The following is a 23851-nucleotide window of genomic DNA, read 5'->3' on the forward strand; positions in this document are numbered from 1 at the left end:
ATGTTACGGTCACCAATATGGAAACGCATCTGCGATTGAACGATCCAGCGGTAAATTTGCGTAAGTTTGGTAAGTTTGCGAGGAAAAAGAAATAAACAAAAAAAAAAAAACAACAAACAAACAAACAAATGAACAAACAAACAAAAGAAAAAACAAACAAACAAACAGAAACAAACAAACCAACCAACCAACCTTCTCGACTGAACTGCATGGAGTTGAACTTGTTTGATGAGTTCATTTCCCTCCTTTTCCAAATCAACCCTAACTAATTCAAACTGGTTAGAGCTGTGCTCCGGGGTCATACATGGACTGTATAGCGGCTGCCAGAGGCGCCTTCACATGCTTTCATTTTGTCCCGTTGAGCTGCGCCACTGCTGTACCTGCGGTGGTGATAAGCGATGACAAGTTTGTTTTTTTTTTCACGAGATTTTTTTTTTCCGGGTTTTATTTCTTCGATCCGTACAAATCACATCTGAGTCGTGTGTTGAAATAATGTAGTCAACGTAGTGGGTAGTGCGTGTGGAGTAAACCTCACGGAAGAACCCCTTACGGTTAGTGTTGGTTGTAAAATATAAGTTTTTTTATTTCAACATTTATGACTTCATTTCTAATTATCTAAATGAAACGCTACATCGTTCTGTGCGACATTTTTTCTGAAAAGGAGTGAGATCGATCCGTGTAACTCCATTTTAACTTGTAACATAAATACTGCCGTGTTTTTAGAATCTTATCGATACGTTTGTCATCACTGAAGTATAGGCGTAACGAAATATATATTAAAAATGACTACATACAAAACCTAACTAACTCAGTGGAGAATTATCTATATCTTGGACATAATGCTTTCCCATTTCAGACCACGTGTCATTCCCTAGAGAACTATTTCTTTATTTAACGGTTGTACACGAGAACACACCGGTTTTTGATAGCAACAAACTTATAGTTTAGATAATCTAGTTTGAAAAATGTATATATACATATATGTATGAATAATATTTTCATATGAATAGAACGTTTTCTCAAGGTTGCGTGCGCATCCCACTTGACGGGCCATAAAACTGTAAAACGGTAAATTCAGTAAAACTGAGAAGCCAGTTTTATATCTAAAGAGGAGAATAATCAATTTTATGAATTCTTATCGAAAAAAATTTCATAGCAATGTGTGATAATACTCGTGTTCTGGTATCGTGGCCCGTCAAGTTCCTTAAATTTGGATGCGCACGTAACCTTGAGAAAACGGCCTATGAAGACAAATTCTAATTGAAATTCAAATCAGGTACATGAATATGAATACAACTAAAGTAAATAATCTTATTTTCAAGAGAATAACACTTGGTCTGAAATAGGTAAACGTTACGCCCAAGGTAAATATGTTCTTTCTTTAGTAACTAGTGGAGTCCTTCAGTTACTCATTACAAGCTTTGCTGGATCAAAGGCCCAATAATCTTGCTTGCCGCTAAAAGGTTTCTAGTGAGCTCCCGTGCCTTATCAATGTCATTGCTGTCCAAGCAACCACGAAGCCCAATTGACGATGATTCTCTTGGTTTCTTAGCGTCGAATTCCTTCGTCGTCTTCACGTCAAGAAAAATCTGGCTCCTTTTGCAATCCAGCTTATAAACATCAACCTTAACGAGCTGCATAGAAGCAGCTGGATTATGATATTCTTCTGAGATTTTCACTTCACCGTTGACTGCAGTTAAGATTTCTTTCTTAGCAAACGTCTCGTATATGGACAATTCTTGGGCCCTTTGATCTTCAAGTTCCCGTCTTGACGTCATAATGAAGCGAAAATCTATGTCACGTGACGTGGTTTCTGGAGGACGATGTGTTTTGAGGTCTGCTACAAGCCATTTGAAAGACTTGAACTGAAAACGCTTGAATTTTAAATCCTTGTCATAAATCATTTTCAAGTGGACGTCAGATCCCTTGTCATTTTTGATCTGAACCACATAATTTTCGCTTGTTTGGAAATGCGATAATCTGCCTAACGAAGCTAACGATTTGCGCAAGTTCATTAAGAGAACGTTCGGCTTGATTCTGGATTCATTGAAGAAGACTTTACTAGTGATGGGATTGCTAGGAGCCCTCTTTCCTCGGTTGCTTCTCGTATACGCAGAAGAAAACTTGGTCAGCGTGCTCTCAATATTCTTAACCGTGCTCCCTGACTCAACCCACGCATGTGCACCAGTTATGTAAATACTTCCATACTCAACTGTCAGTTCCAGTTCTCTGGGCCCGTGCAAATAGGTGATGTAATATTTGTTAAATTCTCCAAGCTGCTTTGTTAGTGCGCCTAGAAGCTTCTTTTCGTCTTGTCCGCTGTGAGAAGGTTTGTCTTTTAAATTAACTGCAAAGTTTTTATCGCCGAGTTGTTTCACCGTAACTGGATTTGAATCCGAGCTTTGACCGAGGAAAATAAAATGGCAGCCACCATCGATTGTGGATTTGTAGACGGAAACTCCCTTTAGCTTCTTCTCGAGATTCTTGCGCTCTTCCTGACATTTCGCTAGCGTCGAATAATTTCCATGAACTTCCATAAAGGTCTGACCTCCACGGTCACCTAAAATATTAAAACATGAAAGCGCCTTGGTCAAAAAACTATTGGAGGATATATGTCCAAGCTTAGGAACAGACCTCTACCTTGGGTGTAATGTTTACCTATTTCAGACCACATGTCTTTCTCTTGAGAATAAGATTCTTTGTTTGAATCATATCCATATTCATTTGTCTTCGCGTGTGCAACCGTTAAACAAAGGAATGACACTCTAGGGAATGATAAGTGGTCTGAAATAGGAAAACGTTACGCACAAGGTAAAGAGGTCTATTTTGGACAGCCAAAATAATCTATCATTTTTGGTTTTGCATTTAACTTGCATCTGAGTCAATATTACGTAAGGTATGAAGTGCGTTGTGCTAAGGCTTTGGTTTACCGTATCCAACCATTTGATTGGATAAGCAACTGCATTTAGCCTGTGTGGCTGGCATAGATGGTAACTGGGGATTGAAAAGAGTCTCTGTGTTGATCACGAAAATGCGGAGGAATGAGCCGCTTTTGGACAAATCGTCTCATCTTTACCTTGGCGTATATTGACTTTAGCTCCAGACAACTCTGAAAGTCCACATGCAACAAAGTCTTCCGCCCCTAAAATAGATAAATCATTTATATTTGTCTTAAGTTATTATTGGAAGCTGAGTCTATGAGTAACTTGGGATTGTACAAGTGTTGCCTTCGCTGGCTGAGGAGGCGCAAAATCGATGAAAGAGTGTCAGTGCTCCGCTTTAAGCTTATTCAAACTAAAGCTACAAGGATTAGAGTGAAGTCAAAACAGTGTGAGACCACGGAGACTCAAACCATGTACTTCCTGCCTTGCTGTAACATGATGAAACCACTCACATGCATGGCACTCCAAAAACCAAACTCGTGCCCAGAGCCTGCGTTTCTTCAGGCCTGCGGCTGAGACGAGGGCTCTGGCATAATACATTTGGGACCAGGATTTCTTGAACTTCCGGTATAACAGCGCATCGTTCAAAGACTTGCCAAAAATAAAAAATATATATTTCCGAATTCTAATTTTTATTTTGATCGGAAGTGAACGCAGAATTCTGTTTGAAAGCATGATTATCATTGATTATGTTTCACTTCCGGAAAACTGCGCATGCGCTAAAGATGGATCATGCCAGAGCCCTCGTTCTTTGTTGCAGGCCAGAAGAAACGCTGGCTCTAGGTACGATATTGTCCATGAACAGTCGTGTAATCTTACCTCTGATGGTATTCCAAGTACACCTGGGTAACGTCAAGGATTCTTGGACATCTTTGTTTTCCTGTTCAACGCTCTTCAAGATGCTATCCAACCCTCGACACTGGGCAATCTCATGGAAGCCGTGGAGTGCTGCGTCTGAGAATCGCTGTATCTTTTTTGCATTCAGATCAGGAAGTAAAAATTGCTCTGAGTTTACTGGATTTTTCACGCTCTTGATTTTTGAGATGTGAAGGGTGTCTAATTCAGAATCGATGGCGTAGTGCTCGAGAAACTTAATCAAAGCCAGTCCTGACAGAAGAAGATGAGAATTTTGTGAGATGTTTTGCTTTAACAAAAGTTCTTCTTGGGAAATTCCAAGGGAGTCCTAGCTTGCGACTTCGGGTCATCAACACACTGTTTGAATTTCTGAACAGAATCCTTGGAACTGTGTGTCTGGTCAAATTGGGGCCTATATGTATTAGATGTTTCAGTCCAATATTTTGATCGCCCTGGTTACAATCAAAGACAGTGAGCCTTTTGATGCATTTTTAACGATTTTGAAAGTGCTTCTTTTTTTGGTGTTTCGATCTTTGCGTAGAATTTAGCTAGGAAACCGAGGGTGGGCTATATATCGTCTTCCTACAAAGGTGCGCGTTGTATTTCTTACTAACATTGGTGCTCCCTATTTTGGTATAGCAATAGATACATCGATATATAACGGTATACTATACAGTATATGTTAGAATGGTTCTCGTATGAGTGGCAAACGTCCTTACTGCAGTTACATCACGTACTGCACGGTACAACTTGCCGTAACACTGAATTGGCTTCCTCAAAAATGGTTCTCGCATGAGTGGGAAACATACGGTACTGACTTACAAAACGTAAGCGGCACGACATGCCGTAACACTGAATTGGCTTCCCCAAGAATGGTTCTCGTATGAGTGGGAAACATACGGTACTGACGTACAGCTCTCACACGTTACGACATGCCGTAGCACTGAATTGGCTTCCCAGCTCTATGAAGATACAAAACTGTTTGGTAATACAAAGGCGTCACCTGGGTCTGTCCCGTTCAGGAAGCCATCCTTGGAATGTGACTCTGCTTTCAAGATGGTGTCCTTCCATTTTTCTTCTGCTTCTCTTGGTCCTACTCCGCTCAAGAACTTCTTGCACTGTGCATTCAAATCTGTTATCTATGGACATATTAAAGATATAAAGATAGCCAAACAACTGTTTTAAGGTTCCATAGTTTTCAGTTGTTGAAGGGAAATATTCTGTTATATTTTAAAGACCAAATCACGTAGAGATTAGTGTGCAAAACCAACTAAGTTTGACAGAAATCTGTTCACACGTTGACATTTATTGCGCGCAACGTTGCAGAAGTGGACCTTGATTCTAGGTAAACGGGCTTTTAATAGCGCGTTTAAATATTGATCTCTGACAAATATTATCGCTAGCATTCTCGTACCCAGACCGTTCTCAGCTTCCTAACTGCGAAAAATCGAATTTTATCGCTGAGAAGGGTCTCGGAGAATGTATCGCAAGTTATATAATAAAATAAAAATGACAGTGAATATGTTTGAGAGATGTGGATAGAATTGATTTTTTGTTTTTCCCTATCAGTGGACCGTTTCGATTAACTGATGGGCATTTATTCAGATTGCGACTTTTTTGAAGAGCACTTATCAAATCGCACCGCACCGTCAGCCAATCAGAACAAAGTATAAATCAAATATCCTTCTTGAGTACGAACCTTTTCTATGTGTTTTTTCATTTCGCAAAAGCGGATGAAGAGCACAGCAAGATCCTCGACTTCCATGATGCTCTCCTGCCTTGAGCCAATCAAGTGACGCCTGCGCCCCCAGTGCATGACGACCAGCAGTAATTGCAGGAGGCGAGGACACTTCAGAATATGTAGAAACACATACGTAGTCTTGCGAAACTTGCTTGGGTCGGTTGCGATCGAAATCTTCAAATCTTTTTGAGATATCGGCGAAAGAAGACCATTTAGCTTCAGAGAATCAACTTGAATCGAGTCAAGGTAGAGCTCTTGGTTTTTCTTTTTGGCCTTCCACCCTACGTGAATGTAGAGCTCTAACGACTCTAGGTGTGGGTCCATGATATTCAGCCCAGTCAACGAAACCCCCAGTATTGGAATTGGTGGCAAGCTTCTTCCACTTTTTCTACAGAGTTCATTATAAACTCTATCCCTCTCCTTCTGTCTCATCTCCAGATCAGCCACCATTTTTTCTTGGAAACCTCCTTTGAAGAAAAAATTCTCAGCTTGTGTGGTGATAACTTCACTGATATCCCTCAGTTCATCAATCCCACTTTCGTCTGATGGTATTTTACGGCTTTTCTGTGCTGGTCTGTCGATATTTCCCATCTCAGTATTATTTGGTCCAAGACTCTTGCTGGAAGATGAGGATTGTTCCATTTTCTTGTTACGTTTCTCGAGAACGCTTTTCTTTATGTAGGCCAACAATCGAGCTACGACCCAGGGGAAACTCAACAATGGTGTGTCGCTAAGAGACCACTCATCTCTACTCTGATTGGCTGATTCTTCGGGTACTCCTGCGGGATTCGAGGCCATCTTCTTGTAGGTTGCAGCATACCAAGCCGAAGCTTTCAGCAAGATTTTATCAGGATATTTTTTCTTTGACTTGAACGTTTCATCAATTTTTTTCTGACCTCCAAATTCTTTGTAAAAATCTTCCTTGAGCTTAGAGCGAAGTGAAGCTACACTTGCTTGGATCAGTTGCGCAACTTCAAATCTTTCATCGGTTTTGCCTGGGAAGAGTAATATTCGATTTTTAGGTATATATATAATCACTCGTTTCCTTACGAAATTCGGTTCACTGGTCACACACGACGCATTCAATCAAGGCTGCAAGGTACTTTAAAAAGATTATCGAAAATTGAACTTTGTAGTCTCGATCGAATGCTTCGTATTTGACCAGTGAACCGATTTACGCGAATTTTAAAATAACAATAATGGATTCTAAATGACGTCATGATCTTACGTCACTCACTGACGTCATTACTCACCTGAGAGTCTAGAGCCGACCTTCATTAGGCAGCCAGTTATCACCTCCCCTTCGTTCTTTAGTCCATATAAAGCCATAAGCGACCCCAGCTTGGTGTTATAGTAATCCCTCTTTTCTACGGCAGAACTGATGTATTTCTGGTGTCCCTCAAGGATCAGATCTTGGTCCACTTTAAAATCCGTGGTTATACTCTCTTCGCCTATGAAGTGCCGCGCTCTTTCCAGTTGCTTGCATTTTTGGAACAATTTTCCCAGAACCTTCGTCGATCTACGATTGGACGGATTTGCAAGTATATGAGATCGGTCATCACAATGCAGGGCTGATTTGCGAAGGAATATCACAAGCAATGGCATTTACCGGCGCGAAGCAGTGCCCTTCGAGTGTCGCTCGCCGGAGTGGTCAATGAGGCCTAAGATAATAAGGCAGAGATAAGGCACTCGCGTTCAAAAAAGCACAGTGGCCGGTACCTTTTATATCAACCGGACTCGACGGGATGATCAGGGGTGGCGTAGCGATAGCTCACTCGCCTCTCGTGTCCGGGGTCTCAGGTTCGATTTCTGAACTCACCACCACATGAGAGTATAGTTTGCTAGGTCCAGTTCTCCCTTGATTCGCGGGCTTTTTTCTACGCGTTCTCCATCTTTCCTCCCTCCCGTATCACTGTAGTCAGCAGTAGGCAGACTAGAGAGCTGTTCAAGTGGTCGCTTAAAGCAGATATCAATACCTACCTATACCGTGGTTTGTCTACTTTCATCATAAAATCAGGGTACTGTTCAGGTCTGAGGTCTGGAGTAAGTGACGGACATTTCCCAGTTTTTGGAAAATCAACAGCGTCTGAATGCATGTGCGCAAGGTCTATACATTTTTTTGACTTGATACCTAAAAAAAAAAACGAATAACATTGTAAATTATATCACTATTTGAACGAAACTCGATTTTGGCGACCCAATAAAGCACAAAACTATTTATAGTTTTTTAAATTAACTACACGTTTAAACTTATATTTTTTTAGGGAATCTAGGGTGTTGTGACGGGTAGTACAGTAGGCTCTCTCCTCTTGCGGGTCCTATGATTCGATTTCTGGACTAGAGAAAGAGTGGCAATGAGTAGAGTTTGCTAGGTCGGCTCTTCTTTGATTCGAGGTTTTTCCCCAGATTCTCCAGTTATTCACTCTGTGAGGTAGCTGTGAATCTATCCCGAGGGAGTACGAAATGAGGAAAACACTGCGCACGCGCGAAATGTACACTTGTACTAAGTCGCGCAGACCAGAGCTATACCCACTTTTGTCGATGCGCCCGGCCAAGACGACCCGAGTACGCCAAAAGAGACTGGAGAGAACTGTTTTGTATTCAGTTGTAGTTTTTTAAGTTTATTTTACCCTTTTCTTCTGAATCTGCGTGAACAAGATGCGCATTGGCGATAATCCCCAGCTGGTCGTTCTTGATGTATTCAGCTATGAATTCGATCATGTCGTTCACGTCCACACTGCGGTCAAGAATCTTCTTTTCAGGAGCAGCGAAATCCATAGGCTTTACGTTCTTTTCAGGTGTTAAAAATGGTTCGTACCACGTGACAAAGTATTTGTCACCATCCAAGTCTGAGCCCGAGATTTCGTCGGTATGCGGACGTGGCCCTCTGGAGGGAAAAACGATGCAGTCGACCAGATGATTTAGGCTTGGTATGTCGACTGCCTCGAGCTTACGCATATCTCCTGCGAAGATAAATAGTGAATACAGAGAAAACTTAAACACCGTGTTTAAAAAACTTTGGAAAAGTACAGACGTTTCGGACGTTTTTTCAAAATAGAAAATGAATATATATAGAATGTATGTATGACGAAAAGGAAAAAGCACGAAAAAAAGAACACGTTATATTAGAGAGAACAAAATATTACTAATCAAATGCAAAACGCTCATTCATCCCGGGATTTTGAGAAGCTATGGAATGAATGAGTCTTATTTGTCAGTTTAATTGCACGACAATCATCGTTATAAGTTTTTTCGCACCTGGATGAAAGCATGGATTTTTGGTGACCATGACGGGACCTTTTCTCGTAACAAACTCTTTTTCCGTTCCATCCCCGCCAGTTTCTTTAGAATAACGAACAAAAACCTGTCCATATTCGAGCTTATTCGTCTCGTCCAAAACACCCACCATCAAGCGCCCATAGGATTGTGGGATAGCTATCCGGGCTTTTCGTATGAGGTCATTGAGCCTGGTTTTGTAGATGGCCAATAGCATGGACCTGAAAAATGGCTCACGCGTCACCACGATACCGCTGTCACGAAGGTACGACGTCTTCATACCCCCTGCGACGTTTGCTCGACCAATCATATCAAGGGCGACTTTTTCAGAGAGCAACATCGAAGCGAGACGCATGAGCATTGCGTCTTGAAGCTTGATGAAGGCTTCGTCTTTGACTCCAAGACCAGATAAAAGAGTTATGCATTGACGATTTAGATAAAGCATGTCTAAAAAAAGCAGGTGAATATACTTGAGACATAGTAGGCGTTTAAAACTGAGTAACTACATGGTATTGAGTTTGAGAACGGTACGTCACACCATACGTCACACGGTACGTCACATGGTACGTCACATTGTACGTCACATTGTACGTCACATTGTACGTAACACGGTACGTCACACGGTACGTCACACGGTACGTCACATGGTACGTCAAACGGTACGTCACACGGTAAAAAATTATTGTGCGTGATGATAAATATTTTTACCTTGGGCGTGATGTTTTCCCATTTCAGATCATGTGTCATTCCCTAGAGTATCATTTCTTTGTTTAACAGTTGCAATTTATAAGACACAATATAAATATTGATGCGAGTCATACAAAGAATCTTATTCTCAACAGAATGACACAAAAAATGCAATTATGTTGCGCGACGAAAGAACTGATAAATGGAACCTTTGAATACAGAAAACCATCCCAATTCATTAGTCATTTTTTAATCCACGTTGAACTCCATACTTACTGGGTTTGCTGTATTCACAAATTTCAAGGTCTTTGTGCTCAGATTGGAATTTTTTCATGCTTTGTCGGTAATAAACAACATCTCTCCAATCACCACCAGGTATTTTCTTATCAATTGCCAACATCCCTTTACATCCTCCATAGCGAATTTGGTAAGCTGATGGTGTTGATCTTAGACCCAGACTTTCTGCTACCTGGATCAAAAATACGACTGAGTAATGGGTAATTTCATCCTCGACAGAAAACCTAGAAAAAAACTTTAAAAGATTTTATGAATTCGCTACATTCTGTGATTTAATAGCTGAAGATACTTTCTGAATACAATAACGGTTTATTTGTACCATCCATTACAATTACAATTACAAATTATGTATGATAAGAGAAAATAAAGGGTTAAGGTAATAGCTGTATGTGAAATAACCATAAGGGCTAAACCAAATCAGACAAACGGGTGTAATATTTCTTATACACTAACCAACTCCTTATTCTCAAGAGAATGGCACGTGGTTTTGAAACGAGAAACATTACGCCCATGGTGAAGAGGTCCATTAGATTGCGAGCTGAATGGTTTTACCTTTTGAGCCAAAGACTCGCTAATTTTCCCAACACCATCGGAGAATATATACGTCCCAGATCTGGTTTCGCCACAACATTCAAACTTCACGTCTTTGTAATCCAGTGTAATATCAGGTATCTTTTTAATCAGAACTCCTTCGGGAATGCTTACTTTAACAGACTCCTTGGTCGACGAAAAGCACTGTCCCATTCGGGAAACGTAAGTGGCCACACAGCGAATGTTATCGAGCTGCCCGAGGGATTCCCGAATCTCTTCGACACCAACGTTATCATCCCCCTTTGCGAAGAGCCAAGCTCCATGGTCCCGTAGCTGACTATTCGAACAAGCCAGAAAATGAAAATGGCGTCCACATATTGTAAGGCCTCTCTTCAAAAGATCAACCACTCTTGTTTTTAAGACATCTTTGAGGCTATCACCAAAAGACATCAGCTTGTTAAAGTCTTCATCTCTGAATGCAATGCGCAGGGCAAACTCGTGCCCATACTGCCGAATGACGCGGTTCTCTGAGACGAGTTCTGGCTGTACTAGATAGTCCTGGGTCGGGGTCACTATGACACGTGGCACGTGGGCGTAGTGTTTTGGAACTTCAAATTCGATTTCAACGTTCTTTTTGAATGTGCCGTATAAAAGTTGCTGGAGTTTGGTTTCCAGGTTACAGAATCTGTCGTTGTCTACGTGAGCAATGAGTTGGTACAATGCACGGCAAATCTGCAAGAGAAGTTGATTACCATACATCAGTCGGTCTGAGAAATCAATTTTTGAGTGACAGCGAAAGGAGAAAGTCAACCAGACCTTAAGGAGCTCCCGAGGCCCAAGAATCATGAGGAAGGCAGTGAATGATATTAATAATCTTTTATTTCTTAGTCCTGGCTGATTGTTTTGGCAGCTTTCAATGATGTGGGCCTGCTTTCACTCACACTCACTACCACTACATTTACTTTTTTATACACACAACGCTAGACTCGCATGTTGAGTTTTACGGAGAGAGGAAAACCAGAGAACCCGGAGAAAAACCCTCGTGGCAAGAGAGAGGACAACACCTCAAACAAACTCTTTTTACGCCTGGCGTCCGCAGGAATGGAACCACTGACCCTACCGTTGGACTCACAACAGTGGCCACTCCTGCCACCCAATTATGCAAGCAAAGAAGCTAAGTGTATTGCTGGCTTTCACTTCACTTCATTTCCTGTCTCGTGCGGAATGTTCATCAGCTGAATCGCAAGTCTTCAATAGGATTCTTTCTGGTTGCATTGACAGCACATTGTGGTCAGTGTTTGACCACCATTTGGAGCAGATAATGAGATTCAAAACCTTTTAACAGCTGAGTGAAAGCCAGCATTTCAAGAAATGTTAACGAACCTGTGGTGGCTCGTGGGTATCCAAAGAATTTTGCAGGACTTCATAAAATCCATTTGTCATTCGATCAGTGACTTTATGACCGCGGGAAAGTAAGCATTCAAGGGCGTAGTCTGCTTGGAAGTTCCTCAGACCTGGCTTGATTGGGACCTCGCTTGGATTTCTTGGTGGACTGGTTAGCACTGCTGCGAAATTGATCTTGCGATCTAGCACACAAAGTAAAAACATCCAGTTTCGAAAAAAGCTGTCTTATTTGTGTTTTTTTTTAATGGAAAGAGACGTTGTAGTTTTCAACGCCGTTTAATATAGCACACGGTTCTCGACCAATTAGATCAAATACGCGCGAATTTTCTATTTTTTCATTCCTTATCTTCAAAAAAATCATGATTATCCGTGTTATCAATAATAATAAATGCTAAAAATAATAAATCCTAGTAAATAATTGTACCCATTATTTACTAGGATAAAATCACATTAAAAACCTCTTTACTTACTCTGACTTCCAAGCCGAGCAACCAATTCCATTGGACCGCGGTCTTCCTGGTCGGAATATGCGTAGTGCAGTCTCAGAACGGAACTATTGCCCAGGACCTCTTGTCTACAGCTCAGGAATTTTATACATCGTTGGAAACTAGTATCTTTATTAGCGTCAGTGACCTCTGGAAAACAGTCAAGGAGAAGGAAAGAACGAATTTGAGGATTTTTGTACCTATAGACCCCTTGCAGCACGTCGGAATGCAGCTCAGTTTGTAAGACAAAACAATAGGTTCCCAATTCTCATGAGATGGAAATCCTCCAAATTGAGCTCCTTTGACGTCACATGCGAGTGCTGTATTTAATTTTGCGAGTTTCCCCCCTTTGTTTTACATTGATTATTCTGTAGAATTAGTTTCTCTACTCAATATAAGAAATGTTAATAAATTTTTTTTTTCCATCAGGATTTCTGGTATATATATTTTTGGGGAGGGTCATAATTTTTTATATCCTATTTAAGGGATATACTTTTTTTTCTTTGCCTTTCAAGGAAGGGCCTCTATTTTCTTGACAGGGTTCAATGCAAATTTGGTGGCCCTCCCCCCCCCCCCCCCCCCCCCCCCCCCCCCGATAAATAATGATAACTCCCTTACGTTTTAGTTTTTCCTGCTGAATAATTGCTAAGTATATACTGACCTTTCTTGACGATAGGTGGTCTAAGCAAAGGTATGTAGAGGTCGATCGTTTGGTTCTTCTGATTCAAATCCACCAAAATGTAATCTTCAAACTGCTTATATTGAAATTCTACTTTGAACTTTGTCGTGCTTTCGGTTCGACAACGACGTTTTAGAGTTATAGTTAAAGTCAATTTTGAAATATCGTGCTCGAAACTACTGAAAATTCCCTCTTTTTCAACGAAATTATAGTCATTGTTCGTGTTGTAGTGTTCAATGAATGTACTACGATCTGAAAAGCTCCCAAGACTAAACGAAGAAGATGGCAGACGATGTACTTGTTTTTTGGATTTATAAGGATAAGAACAAGAATTACTTTCTAAAGATTCTAGCCAAAATGGTTCCCCTGGCTTGCAAATTTCGCCACACCATTTTAGACGAATGTGCTTAAATGCTGAAGGCTTCGTTGACGCGCCATAAACTTTGACTCTGTACTTCCACCACAGTTTGGTCGGGTCAACGTTTTCTCTGGAATATGGTGATGTTTCTCCCAGCTCTATTGCATCTGGAAAAGAGTCTTTGAATTTTGCACGAACATCTTGGAGCTGATTTGTTTCATCACTAGCTGTAGCAGTTGAAGGTATGGGATTTTCAGCAGTTTTTTCACTCAAAATTTTGACTTCAAAAAAAGAATGTGTAGGAATCGTTTGACTTGGAAACATCTCCATAAAACCAGACTCCACTTAAGTAAATGTTGATCAATTCGAGATTGATAAGCATATATAATTTCCATTGATTCTAATCCTATGGCCATGAGTTTAGCTAATTCACAAAGTACAACATAGGATTTCCAAGATGGACGTTTTAAAAATATATAAATTTGAAATTCGAAAACATTTCCAAGAAATAGAATGACGTCATTGATCACATGACGTCTGATAGGAGAGTTTGCGACAGAGTTTGCATGTCTAGCGTGACACGACACTTCAAATATTAAATAAAGACCATCAAAAATATCATGATTTGAAATAGTAGAGCTATGTCAAAGTTATTACGTATATAAATGGAGAGTTTGAAGAAATCGTTTTGATAAAACACTTAAAATCATTCTAAACCTGATCTGAGTAATTCAGCACTAAACCCGTGCAATAGATATTAGACCAGAGTTAATATAGGGGACTGTTCCCCTCTATTAACTCTGATTAGACTAATACACATTAAAAGGCCCTAATTCTATTGTTTTCTTGTGTGTCTATTTGACTATTACACATTGACTAGTATGCTTTATTTACGGGTTAAATGCCTTCACTCTATGTTGAAACAAAGTTGTATAGTCTAATTAGTGACTAACAGTCGAAGTAAAACAAAAGAAAACAATTGAATTAGTCGGTCTACTACTACCTATTATGCTTAGTATTTTTCATTGATCTAGTAAAAAGGTACTAAGCATGGTATCTATGCATCCCGGCGTAACTACTCGAACGTTTCGGAGTTAATCGAACACGTTCGTTCGTTAATCGAAGTATCGAATCGAACCGCCAAAATCCCAAAATTTTGTGAACGTTGGATTAGTGTTCGATTTTCGGACTCAGTCGGAGCAAATCGAACTCAATCGAAGGCATATGAAATCAAACGGAAACAATCGAACTTAATTGCATTGTCGATAACTGTTTCCGATTGCCCAAAATAATTTGGAGTTATATTTCGTTCTGATTACCGAACGAATCGAACCCCGATTTGATTCGATTAAATTCGATAGCCGAACAGCTCGAGTTGTTACGTCGAGCTAGCTATGCATGGACGGTCGGAACTGAATTCAACGTATTATTTGAGATCTTTCCAAAGTCTTCAACCAGCTGAACGAAAGTATATACCGACAAAGGCGCCGAAATAAAAACAATAGAATTGTCCTGATAGCGTAATTAGAGTTACCACTTAATCACCCGTTAACCAATCAATGGAAATTTTGATTGTTCTTTATCCTAACATGTGACTAACTAAATGTTGATGATTTGTAATTTTTACTGTTTAGATACCAGTTTTAGCGGTGTGATATCATCGCGTGGTAACAGCTTTGAAGCAGGTCTCAAAAACCAAGTGCAATGCCCTGTACTGTAGAAACAAACGTTGTCTACTCTGAACCAAATTGGACTCCAGCTGAAATAGAAAAATTCTGGGCCGTATTAGAGCCGTACTTAATTGATCTTCTTAGCAACAGAGCCTTACCTGAACATTCAATGGATTTCACCGACATGGACCCAAGGAGTTCAAAAGACTGGAAACTTTGCTTAGAATATTTACACGAAAACATGTGGGCAGGTCGATACACAGAGGTGGTTGCCAATATGAAAGCAGTACGTTTATTCTTCAACAAAAGTAAAATCAGAAACATTAGTGTAAAAGGACGCTCAGATCTTATTGATTACTTATTTCAATCTATCACTTTGAAAGATGATCTCCAAACTTTGAAAGAAATATTTTTTCAGCGTCCAATATCGAGGTAAGTTAATAAGAAATACTAATCACAAAAATATTCTTATTTTACTCTCAAATCTCTGATCTATTATATAGTTGTTTTTTTGTTTTTTTTTGTCGAAAAAATTTTCTATTTCGAAATTATTTTTTGAATTCTTGTCAGGTTTGCATATTCTTGTATAGAACATGTAAATTATTTAGAGGAAGCGGAAACGCAAAGTTGACTCAAATTACTGGGCTAGTTGTCAAAAATATAAACAGCAAATTAATTTGTTCTAAAAAAATAAGCATTTCTTCAGCAAAAAGGGGTTCTTTATATAACATTCTCAATGACTGCTGAGTTATTCGCGCTAAATGTTTTCAAAAGAATTAACTGTCTTACCGACATCTGTTGACAAACTCGAGTTTTGTTTCATATGCACATAGTCATAGAAAATCAGAATTCTTACTAGTTGCAGTTTCTGCAAAGTAAACTTTAATTTCTTTTTAAGCTCATAAACACAAACTTTACACATCAAAAAGCTTAGTCCTTCACTAAGAATTTCACTATTGTTAACCAAATTGTATTGAAAAATGAGTAAACTACCTCTCTATAAGTTTTGAAACATCATTGGTTATTGCCTTGCAAGTAGCTGACATTTATAAAGGCATTTGAATAGATTTTTAAAAATATTTCAGCCATTAAAAAAATGACTTACGCAATCTTCAATGAAATCAGTATTTCAATAGAAATTAAAGCTGGTGCTTTAAAATTAAGTTCTTTGAAGATTGACAAAAAAAAAAAAAAAAAAAAAAAAAAAAAAAAAAAAAAAAAAAAAAAAAAAACCCGCGGCCGATTTAGACTCAGTTGACGAGGCAATCTCTGCGAATATCGTTTGAATAGATCTCATAAATATAGCGTGCCGTCCCCGCCAAAATGCTTCATTTTTCATGGACGCAGACACTATTCTACCTTCACATGAGCTCTGATACACGCTTTTTCTTCCTGGCAAATATTATACTGGTACCGTCCCCTTTTACCCTTACCAACCACCACATATTCCTTGATCAGCCTTCTTATCTAGCTCTCAGCCGTTGTTTTTTACCTACATTAAAAAAATAATTTTCAATATTTTTCCTGCAATTATAAATATGTTCCTCTCTTTCCTCCAAACCTTCATACTTCATACTCGTCCGTACGTATTCCAGAACACAAATTTATTTGCCCACTAAAATACCTACAGTACTCTCCTTCTCCATCCCTGCTTGAGTCCGAATACCTGTGTTTTACATAGTTTTCACGGCTTTTCCGTGATTCTAGTTAAAATCGAATATCATTACTATTAAAAGTGACAGGTATTGTTTTGTAAGACAAAAGCAGGCGTTTTTATGTTTAGGAATAAATTTTATATAAGACATCGAACGACAAAGGAATTCCCAAGAGGATGACTGATCGCTCGATTCAGTATCCGCGGATCGGACAACTCTGGAATTGTTCGCTTTATCACTCGCATGAAAAAGCTTAAAATTGATGATAAAAAGTAGGCGTTTTGATGCGGTTTTGAAATAAATTTTGTATGAGACGACGTTGAATGACAAAGGAATTCCCAGGAGGATCCCTGATCACTCGAGTCATCATTAATGTGCATTTATTAGATAAATTAATCCAATTAGATAACTATGAGTTGACGTCACCTAAAATAGTCAATACGCGCCAAAAATAAAATAAATCCTCGTCAACTAAATAGTTATCTAAGTTAGATAATCTTATCTAACTATTCAAAAGTGTGACTACATGCGCTCTATCAGCTTAAAATTAATGATACTTTAGTCTTTTGATGCTTCGGGATAAATTTTGCATGAGACGCTATTTAAAACTGATTTCGCAGAGCCGATTTTATCGAGTCGATACTATCCTTGGATTTGAATCGTCCGCTTGATCACTCGCCATGGAAAAAGAGCTTAGAATTAATGAAAAAATCTTGGTAAACGTTTTAGTAGTGTTTGAAAGTAGAATTTTAAGCCGACAAATGCTCTTAATTTGTGACTCAATATGCATTACGGTATACAAAAAGTTTCTCAAAAGAAACTGCAATAGAAATGTTGTTTAGACTAAATTTAAGAGATCTTTTTAGCTAGAAGATAGAAAGTTCATGGTTCGCGCGCAACTGTAGTGTCAATCATTGCTTCGAAAGCACCACCACTCAACAAACAAACAAAGAAAAAACCCAATATTTTATTTTTCTGTTTATCTATTTCAGACAACAATCAACACAATAAAGGAGAAGTGAAAAAGCTTAAAGAAAACCGCAAAAATCAACCCAGAAACTGAAGATTAGCATAACGTATACGACCGGTAGTAGAAAATGGTCTGATCTATCGTTAATCTCAGCTCATTTGGAAATTAACCTGCAACATGCCATACTCAAGTTGGATATTTTGAGGCTAAATTTGTAAATTTAAAATTGTTATTTTTCTTAAGACAGTTGTATAATGACATTGTAGTTAATGTGTTGGTATTAAATATTGTTTTCAACTGAATACAGTACGTTATCTTTGTCTGAATCACAAATTTTTTTGAAATATTTTATCGCTAATTTTTAAAGATATTTTTTATTGGGATACTTTTTGGAATCTGTAGGATTGCCAGAGAGTTAAATATAAGTGAAATACAAATATTTTCAAAAATATTAATTTAAAAAAAATTTTTTTTGGCTACTACTTTTTGGGATCTGGAGCCAATTACCATGTTGGTTGGGGACAGATTAAAGAGATTTTGTTCAGGTAGGGGTGCTGCGCACAAAGTTAACCCAGGGAGGGTTGCACCCCTTAGAATCAAAGGGGAAAAACATTAGTTTATATTGGTTAACTTCGAAGTCAACGAAATCTTTAACCGCAAATTTTGATCATGCAACATGACAGCTATGACGTCACATGCACCCCGAGTGTAAGGTGTGCATCCCTTGCTATGAGAATAAAAAAATAAAAAATAAAAAACAAGGCCGTTATGAAGATGATGGTTGAAATAACAAAAGAAACCAAGATCAAATATTTCGTAAATCTCGGAATGAAGATAAAAATAAAATGAAATAATAATTGGAATCCCTGTGGTCGAGTAAGTCGCGTGACTCTGGGTTTATGACAATCACTCGACTATCACATGATCCAAGATGGTGGCCTTGTCACAACTTTCTTCAAGGCTCTCCTTTCTCTTACTTTTTCCTATCTTTCTAATCTTGATTGAACCTTGTTACTCGGCGGAAAGAAAGGTAAGAGCAAGTACTTCCTATCTGCTAAGTTTCTTGATAATCTAGAAAGAACGAGGCCCAAAATTCATAACGAGATTTAAGTTGCAAAAGCTGAAAAAAAGACGTGCGAATTTACTTGTATTTGGTTTATAGATATTATTTGCAGTAATATTAAGCTATGGCTATGATTTCTACCTTACACTTGCTGTGTCATTCGTGGAGTTGTTTATCTCTTGTGTGCTTTTACGGTTTTCTTCTTTGGGATTTCTGGCCTTCCTACACTACTGAATTCATAATTTTCAAATTGCGAATATGAGGGTCCCTGTCCCTCACAAAAATTAAAACAAGTTTTTTTAGCTCGTTTAATTTTAGTCATTCTGGTGCTTTTGCATGCACTATTTCACTCACATATACTACTGCTACATTCAATGTTCTGTGCACACGGCACTCAATTAACTCATATGTTGGTTTTTATGGAGCGAGGAGAACCTGAAGAAAACCCCTTAGTATAGCACAGGCCCAGGGGGGTGCTCTTGGGTAGGGATGTGCAGCTAAGCCCACTGAACCCTGACCCTGTTCCAGAGTAAAATTGCTGAAATTCATATCCTGTTCCAGAGCAAGATCACTGAAAACCATAACCTTTTCCGGTGTTGCGAAAATGGATACCCTGTTCCAGAGAGGAGAGAGCGTGATTTCATATACCCTGTCCCAGAGAGAGCGCGATTTTATATACCCTGTTCCAGAATAGAATCGCTGAAAGCCACACCCTGTTTGGCTGCACGTACCCGTATAGTGAATATAGGGGAGTACCCTCCCCCCCCCCCCCCCTGGGAGCACAGGCAGCCCAAACGAGGTTCCTGTGTATAGGAAATCGCACAATCTTGAGTACAATTCGGAATTTCAGAATTTATAGGTACGAGTGATGTTTTGAAAGTTTTCAAAATTGGACAAGCCTTTAGACAAGTTCAATTTGAGAACTTTCAAAACATCACAAGTATCTATAAATTCTGAATTGTACGAGAAGATTATGCAAAATTTTGTTTATAATACACTCAAAAAATTGAGCAACTTAATTGCTACGCTACAGAGTACAATTTGGGATTAATTGTACTCCTCTTGTCCAATCAGAATCGAGTAATTTGTTAGAGTGTATTATGAATGGAATGTATGGAAATTATGATGAAGATATGACAACAAAAAAGTTTTACTCAACAATTTATTATTTGCTTCAAAACGTGCTTAATTGTTTTAGATCAATTGTTTTAGATCAAACTGTATGTTATCATTTGTAAAATTTTAATTCAAAGGCCACAAATGTTTGTATCATATTTCAGATAACAAAGACGGAATATACATGTTCAAATCCAATCTTCAAGGACCAAAACATATCGATTTTTTATGTGAAAGCTGAAGACACCAAACAAAAGAATACAGTTCAGTTCATTTGGAGTGTGTTTGAAACGCCATCAATCATTGTTGCATATACATCCAAGAAAGAATATGGCAAAGACTCTGGTCTTAATATTGACTGTTCAAAACTTCTGCAAGGCTCCGAGGGTGCTATACAATTCCAACTGAAATATGATTATATCGTAGCATTTGAGATATCAGAGCTACATGAATTTAATGACCCAGATGATAATGTTATTTTTTCAAAAAGTGATTTTGATGGTCATGTGCACAAAATGGATAACACATACTGGAAAAATCCACAAGAGGAAAAAGATAATGTTATCTTTGTTGGAGACTTTCTAAATGGGAACATTTCATTTCAGGTAATGGTTTATCTGTTCTTGATGTATCATTCATTCATTTCCTTATTCCTTCATTCCTTCATTCATTCCTTCATTCATTGGGTGATTGATTGATTTACAGATGGTTGCATAATATACAAAAATTATAATTTTATTCACATTCATGCCATTCATTCATACGATAAAAAAGACATTCGCTTGTTCATTTATTCATTCATTCATTTATTCATTGATTGATAAATAATTAATCAATTATTGATTCATATTCAGTGTTTAGCAGCAACGAATGATGGCAGAGATGAGGTAGCACCCAAGCAATTATACTCCAGTAACAGCACACGTTTCACTATCTCACTAAAAAACCTTAAGTTGAACACTACCCACACACGCGTTGCTTTAAAACTGCTGACACACACGAGAAAAGAGGAAGACAAAACCTGTGTTATGGAAGATCAGTCTATTGACGATGAATATTCACCAGGGGTGTTTAGAACATTTGTAATCAATAACACTGTATTGAATGCCGACGGACTCTCTTCCTCCATATCCTGGAAACCAGTCTCGTACAACAACGAACCAAGAAAACTGCTGTATCAAGTCCCTTCGTACCAATACCTCTATGACAGTAATAAAGAATATCCCCATTCAAAAGTTGATGGTAGTTGCAAGAAATTGCTCATTTCTAGTTTGGATCATCCATCCAAAGTTATTAGAGCTGCAATGAATGTTGGAAAAACGTATCCAATGATGGTATCATTTGGGCAGAATAAGGATGGATGGTATGAAAAATCAGAAGATTTGATCTGGTAGGTTTGCAAATGTTGAGTGGGAAATTTTTAATGCATAATTTGGCTTGTCATGGAACTTTATTGCACCACTCTCATATAGTCAATCTTCAAACAACCTGAATAATATATATGTTAAGTGTATGCTACATCGAGTGTGTAAGCAGATTAAAAAATCTGCCTCAGTTGGGTTCTCGCAGGACTCGAACCACTGACCTCTCATTTGCTAGACGAGATCTCAACGCTTGGCCACTGAGGCTTTACCGGAGAATGTCGTGTTAGTGGCCGAGCGGTTGAGATCTCGTCTAGCAAACGAGAGGTCAGTGGTTTGAGTCCTGCGAGAACTCAACTGAGGCAGATTTTTTAATCTGCTTATACACTTGATGTAGCATACACTTAACATATAGATCTTTACCAACTGACAAAAACATTGGTAATGTTATTAATACCCCAAAACAACCTCTAGGCTGATACTCATACTTAGCTTGTTAAGTTTTGTATAAAGAGGCACACCAGAAAACTGAGTCATAGAAAAGCTTTGAATCAACGGACAGACCCAACAACATGTCACGTCATACTAAGTCCAGGAATCAAACCAAAGACCCCCAATACATTGGATTAGTATATATCAACTTGTGTACTTCCTAAGAACGCGCGTGCTCATTGGTTAATTGGAGGTGAATATTGTACGATATTCACCTCTGAATCTCGGAATATTGAGTCGGCAACAAAATGGCATCTGCCGGCAATCGTTTTGCTACAATTTCCAACGAGGAAATTGAAAAAATGAAAGTAAATGCCATTCCTATCAATACTAAAAAGGCAAAAAAGTATGGCCTAAAAGTTTTGCTAAAAGTTTGCTTGAATTTGTCACGCAAACTAAAAGTTTCTGTTTGCTTGTTTTTATTGAATTAATGTATAAAAAAATAAGTTACTCTGTACACAAGTTGGTATATGCTAAAACAATTATTCACCTCAGGCTCAGTGAATATGGAGAATATTTACCTCGTGTCTCAGTAAATATTCCCCGATATTCACTTCGCCTTCAGCGAATAATTGCTAATTATATCATACCCAAATACTACTAAGAATAATTTGGTTATAACATTTCCCCCATTCAAATGTCATAAGAAATTGCTTCTTTTCTATATTGCAAACGAAAAAAATTCCTCTGTAATACTTGAGGGAATGTCATGTCTGAATAGCCCACTTGCGAGATATGCTTCGCTTGTCACGCACAAAGGTTTCAGTATGAGGCTACGTGCTAAATTAAATGTATTCTTACCGCCTGTCACGAATGACTGAGCATTTAGCACGTAGTCTCATACTGAAACCTTTGTGCGTGACAAGCAAAGCATATCTCGGAAGTGGGCTATTGGGAATACATTGTAGATTCTAAGCTGAAGAGTTATCTAGAAATAACAGAGATTTTGTTTCTTTAGGTCTGGTCAAGTTGGATATGGAAAACCTCAGTTTGACAAAATTTCTTCTACTGTATTCATAGCTATCATTGTTGGTCTTGGATTACCATTTGCCTTTATCTTCGCTGGGAGTATTTATATCTGTGTGAAAAAATATAGGAAGCGAATGACGACATCAACATATGAAAAAATCAACTGAATATATTAATTAGTTTTTCATATGTTTTGAATGAATTTTTTTTATTATAACAGATTATTATGTGAACATAATGAATGCTGGGACATATAATTATATGTAAGTGCAATACCTTGTATTCAGCCTTACTTGCACATGATATGAAGGCACAAATGCATGATCTCTGAGAACGTGTGCAAAGGATTGTCGAAGTAGATCAGGTGGTCCTAATTTCAGTTATTTCTCGGCAAATAAAGAGGTATAATTTAATGTTATTTGCATCAAAGAATTGAAATCACAATGCACCATTTGACCCACAGGTAGTTGTTACAAGTATAGGTAGAATCTAAGTGCATTGTTTGTCCATAAAGTAGCTAGGAAAGCAAAGATTTTCAGTATCTTATGCTGATTAGAATAAATGGACCACTTGGTCAGATTTCTTCTTGCACGCTCATTGTTTGGTTTTAGATGGGCCATCAAAACGAGATCACCTGGCTCATCATTGCACTAATCCATTTGTGCTTGCATTGCACCTCATCTTTTTTGATATTGAAATACAGTTGCATTCAGTGCAGTAATACAGAACTATGACAAAGATGATAATAGCAAATTATTACAGAAATAATGATAAGAGAGAAGGGGACTATGACTTCTTTAACTTGGATGTAATTTTTTCCTGTTTTAGACCATGTGTCATTCCCTTGAGAATAATTCTGTTGTTTACTGATAATCTTTAGGAGGATACATCAAAAGGAATGAGTCTCAAACAAAGAATCTTAGTCTTAAGAGAATGACACATGCCTGGTCTATAAAGGGAAAACATTGGAAAGATTGAAAAAACTTTTTGTATGAAAGAAAATTTATAATAAAACTTACAAAACGAAAATACATGTTTTTGCTTACACTTTGCCTCGAAAAAAACTTTTCTGTATTAAAAATAGTGAGAAACAGATTTTAAGTTTTGAAAATGAAGCCTTTTTGGTGACCCACCCTTTGTGAACTAATATATGTATCCTATATATCTCTCTGGGAGTAACTTTGTGTACGGGAATTGTTGGGGGAATTCTATTCAAATTCCTGGTGTGTTCGGAAACCTATAGCACGCTTGATTAACCTGTACGCAAAATTACGACCATCTCTCGCTTCATTAAGAGTTG

General features: G+C 38.3%; 3 protein-coding genes across 4 annotated transcripts; 2 read left to right on the forward strand and 1 right to left on the reverse strand.

Moving 5' to 3' along the window:
* Nucleotides 1-558: 558 nt before the first annotated feature.
* Nucleotides 559-13734, reverse strand: LOC116291599 (uncharacterized). Of its 2 annotated transcripts, XM_089037741.1 has the most exons (14): nt 12880-13734; nt 12204-12368; nt 11713-11915; nt 10351-11061; nt 9778-9970; nt 8797-9261; nt 8169-8501; nt 7519-7669; nt 6792-7057; nt 5497-6533; nt 4801-4936; nt 3762-4049; nt 3077-3142; nt 559-2560 (listed from the first exon to the last, which is right to left on the reverse strand). In XM_089037741.1, exons 1-14 carry the CDS (start codon nt 13583-13585, stop codon nt 1413-1415), a joined length of 5868 nt encoding a protein of 1955 aa, XP_088893867.1. In that variant the 5' UTR covers nt 13586-13734; the 3' UTR covers nt 559-1412. The 2 variants fall into 2 exon arrangements, with proteins under 2 accessions (XP_088893867.1, XP_088893868.1); XM_089037742.1 differs by lacking the exon at nt 3077-3142.
* LOC148906367 (uncharacterized) lies at nt 13359-17852 on the forward strand. Its single transcript, XM_089037743.1, has 3 exons — nt 13359-13497; nt 14890-15357; nt 17573-17852. Exons 2-3 carry the CDS (start codon nt 14960-14962, stop codon nt 17589-17591), a joined length of 417 nt encoding a protein of 138 aa, XP_088893869.1. The 5' UTR covers nt 13359-13497; nt 14890-14959; the 3' UTR covers nt 17592-17852.
* Nucleotides 17853-18481: 629 nt separating this feature from the next.
* On the forward strand, nt 18482-23598 carry LOC116291609 (glycosylated lysosomal membrane protein B). The gene is made up of 4 exons (XM_089038381.1): nt 18482-18580; nt 19894-20334; nt 20584-21119; nt 22541-23598. The coding sequence occupies exons 1-4, from the start codon at nt 18482-18484 to the stop codon at nt 22716-22718; spliced, it is 1254 nt and encodes a 417-aa protein (XP_088894507.1). The 3' UTR covers nt 22719-23598.
* Nucleotides 23599-23851: the final 253 nt, after the last annotated feature.

Source organism: Actinia tenebrosa, unplaced genomic scaffold (genome assembly GCF_029948245.1).
Source record: "Actinia tenebrosa isolate PJP-AT-01 unplaced genomic scaffold, QUT_ActTen_1.0 PGA_scaffold5__44_contigs__length_20552954, whole genome shotgun sequence".
NCBI lineage: Eukaryota > Metazoa > Cnidaria > Anthozoa > Actiniaria > Actiniidae > Actinia > Actinia tenebrosa.

What these genes read in the sequence shown, in the direction of transcription:
- LOC116291599 (XM_089037741.1), bottom strand. Translation starts at nt 13,585, where the DNA reads ATGGAGATGTTTCCAAGTCAAACGATTCCTACACATTCTTTTTTTGAA. An exon ending in ATACCCACGAGCCACCACAG is followed by an intron (nt 11,062 to 11,712) that starts GTTCGTTAACAT and finishes CTTCTCTTGCAG; the next exon opens with ATTTGCCGTGCATTGTACCA. An exon ending in CGCAGATTCAGAAGAAAAGG is followed by an intron (nt 7,670 to 8,168) that starts GTAAAATAAACT and finishes TTTTTTTTTTAG; the next exon opens with GTATCAAGTCAAAAAAATGT.
- LOC148906367 (XM_089037743.1), top strand. Translation starts at nt 14,960, where the DNA reads ATGCCCTGTACTGTAGAAACAAACGTTGTCTACTCTGAACCAAATTGG.
- LOC116291609 (XM_089038381.1), top strand. Translation starts at nt 18,482, where the DNA reads ATGGTGGCCTTGTCACAACTTTCTTCAAGGCTCTCCTTTCTCTTACTT. An exon ending in GTTACTCGGCGGAAAGAAAG is followed by an intron (nt 18,581 to 19,893) that starts GTAAGAGCAAGT and finishes ATCATATTTCAG; the next exon opens with ATAACAAAGACGGAATATAC. An exon ending in AAATCAGAAGATTTGATCTG is followed by an intron (nt 21,120 to 22,540) that starts GTAGGTTTGCAA and finishes TTGTTTCTTTAG; the next exon opens with GTCTGGTCAAGTTGGATATG.